General features: G+C 34.6%; 1 protein-coding gene across 1 annotated transcript; it reads right to left on the bottom strand.

Annotated features, from left to right (window-relative positions):
* Positions 1-652: 652 nt before the first annotated feature.
* LOC121026785 (taste receptor type 2 member 7-like) lies at positions 653-1,567 on the bottom strand. The gene has a single exon (XM_040469563.1). The coding sequence runs from the start codon at positions 1,565-1,567 to the stop codon at positions 653-655; it is 915 nt and encodes a 304-aa protein (XP_040325497.1).
* Between the last annotated feature and the right edge of the window lie 3,359 nt (positions 1,568-4,926).

Below are 4,926 nucleotides of genomic sequence, written 5' to 3'. Positions count from 1 at the left end.
TTCTCATTTACCAACTTGAACTAGTAACTGATATCAAAAGCAAAGTTAGACTTTAATCTGCATATCTGGGTTCATTGCCATGACATACAGAAACTTTCAATAAATAATTTGAATTTTAACAATAGTTACACTAATGATGCTCTTTGAAAAATAGCTATGTTTAACCAAATAGACAAATTGGTTATACTGTTACACGTCTTAGCCTAAATCAATGTGATTTTGCTCATCTAAAACAGAAGTTTCTCAGTGACCTGAGTAAACAGATAACAGAACTACTTTGGTTAACCAAATGAAGTCTTTTTACTTCTCTGATTTTTTTTTATACAACTGCCACTCTACTGCAAATGTTAATTATTTGAATGTATTACTATCATAATACTTATATATTTTATGTACATATGTATTCATATATGTTTTAAGTATACAGTCCCTGGGGAAAAAATATCCTATCCATCCAATATCAAAATTAGTGCTTCACATGTCCTAGGGGTAGAAGAGGAGAAGGAAATTGCCAGAAAGAGAGCACACAAAATACATAAGTAAACAAAAACAAAATATAAGTCTATCGAATCCACGTCAAACAAATACACAATATTTAACATTGCTTCTGTTCTTCATTGAACCTTTCTTCTTTTTCAGGATTGTTTGTATTTCATTGATTCTTTTTGAGGCAGAGAAGTCTCCTGAATGGTTGTTGGAATTTAGAATTACTCAATATGATTATAACTGAATGTCCAGAGGGAAATGCTGCCATTATGTCCTTTACCACAAAGAAGCACTGACTTCCGTAAGGAATACTGAATGTCATATTGGCCATGAAGGCAGCAAAATAAGAAATAAAGAAGCAAAAGAATGTTATCACTGTTTTTAATGCATTTATATGGGCTTCTGTGCTGGCACTTCTAACACCATGAGATCTGTTTTGCATCCGATGAGTGTGCCTATAGAGAGAAATGAATAACATAAAAGTACACATCACAAATATGGCTAGTGGAAATAGTAATACCAAGTTGACAAGAAGCACTCCATTAATTGGCCTTATCTTGAGTTCAGTCTTCTTCAGCGTGGCATTCTTGAGGAAATCATTATTGTTCATGTTTTTAGGGTAACCTACATCCATACACACAGCAGCAATGCTCATGGAGGCCAGCAGGCTTCCCAGAAGCAGCCAAGGCATTAGCTTTGAGATCCTGAATTTCAGCCAAAGAAAATAGGATTGAGTGAAGCCTGATATCTTGAGGCAGTAAAACACAGAAAGGCAGGTGGCAAACCAAAGACTGACAGAGCTAAAAAACATCCAAAAGAACAACATTGCTGCACCATAAATTTTTACCCTATAAAAGAGTGGAAAGAACACAGAGAAAAAACTTTGTACCATTAACACCATCAACAAACCAAATCTCGATATCCCTATACATATGCAAAGGAGTTGCATTGGTGTTAGCTTTCTGCTTTTGATCAATTGTTTACCGTTGATGATTACAAGAAATCCATTTACTGTAATCCCTGTGATAAATTCTGCTGACATGATGATAAGGTGAGGAATCGCTGACAAAGAGGAGGCCATGTTCCCTACCATAAATCTTAGCTTTTTCTTGTGGAGGTGTTAAATACCTCCACCGGATGATCTTGCAGATGGGAATATAGAGCACTGAGAAATCTGACCTTCTGCCAATTCCTGGATCATAAGTAGACTCTTGCACTAGATTTTTACCGGAAGGAAGAAAATCAGAGGGACTACTTTTTGAATCTGGTGCTCTTCACAAGAAACTGCGAATGCAAATCCAAAGATTTGAATGAAGGTTGGGTCTTCCAATTACATCCTAGGGAAAAATGCCATATTGGCATTCATCAGTTCTCATTCGTTTTCAATTTTGCTGAAAAATATGATTATAAATATATTTTATTTAGCTTACTATTATTTCCTTTTTGCCTTTTATTTTTTCCTAATGACAAATGATACATCCTCAAGACAGACAACTATTTTTATTATTGCCACAAGTATCCAACCTCAGACATGCCTCTTTCCCCAATACACTTTTTTTTCTTAATAATAATTCTAAGACACTTTATGAAATGACCTCCTCCCCACTCCCTACTCCCCCCACCCCACAAAGGCAATTTCTTCTCTAGACTTGAAAATTATTTCCTGAAATGAAGAATCCTTCATTCCCTTAAATGAGCTCTCATATTTTTAAAGTTTTATTTGTAGAATTCTGACCCGAGCTTCAGCAAACTGCAGTAATAAAAGTAGTGCATAACCAGGATAAAATTCTCATGCTGACGTCATCTAATGCTCCTGTTAAAGAGTATCATTTGAAAAGGTTATTGAATCTATTATTACAAAGAGATGTTCACATAATCTTACTGAATTATAAATACATTACATGTGCTAAATCCCAAAAACCAAAGCAAAAAAAAAAAAAACCCAATTTGATTAAAAAATGGGCAGAAGGTCTGGATAGACATTTTTCTAAAGAAGACATAGAGATGAGCAAATCATTAATTATCAGGGAAATGTAAATAAAAACCGCAATGAGATATCTCATCTGTTAGGATGGCTGCTATCTAAATGACAAGAAATGACAAGGGCTGGCAAAGTTGTGGAACAAATGGGACACTTATTCACTGATGGTGGAAATTTATATTGGTACAACCACTATGGAAAACAGTGTAGAGATTATTCAAAAAATTAAAAGTAAAACTACCATATGATTCAGCAGTTTCACTTTTGGGTATTTATCTGAAGAAAACAAAAACACTAACTCAGAAAGACATATGCACCCCCATATTCATTGAAGCATTATTTATAAAAGATATGGCAACAGCCTAAGTGTCCATCAATGGATGAATGGATAAAGAAATTGTGATACATCACACACACACACACGCACACACACATATTATTCACCAATAGAAAATAATGAAATCTTTTCATTTGCAACAGCATGAATGGACATTTAGGGCATTATGCTAAGTGAAATAAGTCAGACAGGAAAAGACAAATACTGTATAATCTCTCTTATACGTAGAATATAAAAACAAACAAATAACCCCTCCCAAAACAAACAAAGAAAAAAACAAAATCAAGCTCATAGATACAGAGAACAAATTGGTTGTTGCAAAAGGCAAGGAGTAGCAAGTGGGACAAATGGGTGATTTTTTCTTTTTTTTAGTTAAATGAGTTGATTTTTTTTATTTTAGAGAGAGAGAGAGAGCAGAAGTGAGAGAGAGGGGAGGAATGAGAGAGAGAGAGAGAGAGAGAGAGAGAGAGAGAATTGTAAGCAGGTTCCATGGTCATCGTGGAGCCCAACACAGGGCTTGATCTCATGACCCTGGGTTTAGGACCTGAACCAAAATCAAGAGTAGGACACTCAGCTGACTGAGCCACCCAGACATCTCTGAACAAAAATTTTTTTAATGTGTGTGTGTCTGTATATATATATATATATATATATATATATATATATACACATATATGTGTATATATATATATCTTAAGTATATATATATATACTTAAGAGTATTAAAAATTCAAAAAGGAAATAACTGGATTTGCCACCCATTGTCCACACCCATTCATGTTTTTTTAAAGCCTCTTAGGGTCAGTGCTAGAATGTACATTCACTAGCCATGAAGGTAAATGTCAGTGCTACCTCTGAAACATTCCCCTGAGAGCTTCATCACCTTCTCCACCTATCTTCTACACATCATAGCTATTCAAAATGCAGCAAGACTTATCCCATCTCTAACTTTTCTAAAATGCTTGCTTTGTGACCTGTACATCAATTTTGCCTCTGGTCTCTGGACTTGCCATCCTCCTTGTCTACAAACTTTGACTTTGCCCAGTGAATGGTATTAGCCAGCCCCATGGCCTCCAGGAGTCTATTCCCAGTTCTAGGTACAGGTGAAAAAGTGTCATCTCAAGTCTAAAACTCTAGACTAGTGTCATGATTGACATGAGGAAAAGAAAATGAAATTTGTACAGTTTACAGTTTTGTGTCCTAAGTTACATCTCTGGGACTTGATTGTATGCATTGAATGAAGCATTTAAAAGAATCTGATAACTGAGTTTTCTGTTTACTTCTACAGAATCTAGTTCTTAGTTAAACTAGAAATCAAATCAATTATAGTCTTCCATTTCCAGGAATTCTTTAAAAATTTTTTAATAATTGTGTTTCATTCAGTGAGCTTGTTGAATTAAAGGTGACTGAAAAAATGGTGTAGAACAATTTAGCATATACATAACCAGCCAATTGATATTTACATGACAAATTATTAACTGTGCAATGTTAGACTGAAATTCTTAAGATATACTGACTATTGGGGAATTTTTTTTATTATCATAAATGTTTATTCCCTTTTGCCTATATTGGTACAAGGCATTACAGAAAAGATATATGAATATATCTGAAATATATCCTATTCTAGTGCAGCAATGGGGATCTTTTTGTATTTCAAATATCTTCACCATGATAATCAGCATCTGGGGAGACAGCAATAACATTGTTTTCTTCATTTTTGAGTGATAAACTAGGGTAATAAAATATGGAGCAATATATGGAAACTCTTATTAGCCAAAAAAAAAAAAAATTAATTGTAATCAGATTAATTTCTTACAATAAAGATTAATTATAATTGTAACAATACTTTTTAAGAAGCACTTTATTTTTTAAATGTTTATTTATTTTGAGGGAGAGAGAGAGTGTGTGTGTAAACAGGGGAGGGGCAGAGAGAGAGAGGGAGAGAGAGCATCCCAAGCAGGCTCTGTGCTGTCAGCCCAGATCTCATGAACCGTGAGATCATGACCTGAGTTGAAGCCAAGAGTCAGATGCTTAACTGACTGAGACACCCAGGAGCCCCAAAGCATTTCATTTTTAAAACTGTATTTATAACAGCTACTTCAGAAGACACAAATGCTATAGG

This window comes from Herpailurus yagouaroundi, unplaced genomic scaffold (assembly GCF_014898765.1).
Source record: "Herpailurus yagouaroundi ecotype Mexico unplaced genomic scaffold, PumYag 162475, whole genome shotgun sequence".
Taxonomy (NCBI): Eukaryota; Metazoa; Chordata; class Mammalia; order Carnivora; family Felidae; genus Herpailurus; species Herpailurus yagouaroundi.
The sequence above is the reverse complement of the archived record's forward strand: the minus strand, read 5'-3'. Positions and strand labels throughout refer to the sequence as shown.

Bases quoted from the DNA above. Each gene is read 5' to 3' on its own strand.
- LOC121026785 (XM_040469563.1), bottom strand. From the start codon at position 1,567: ATGGCCTCCTCTTTGTCAGCGATTCCTCACCTTATCATCATGTCAGCA.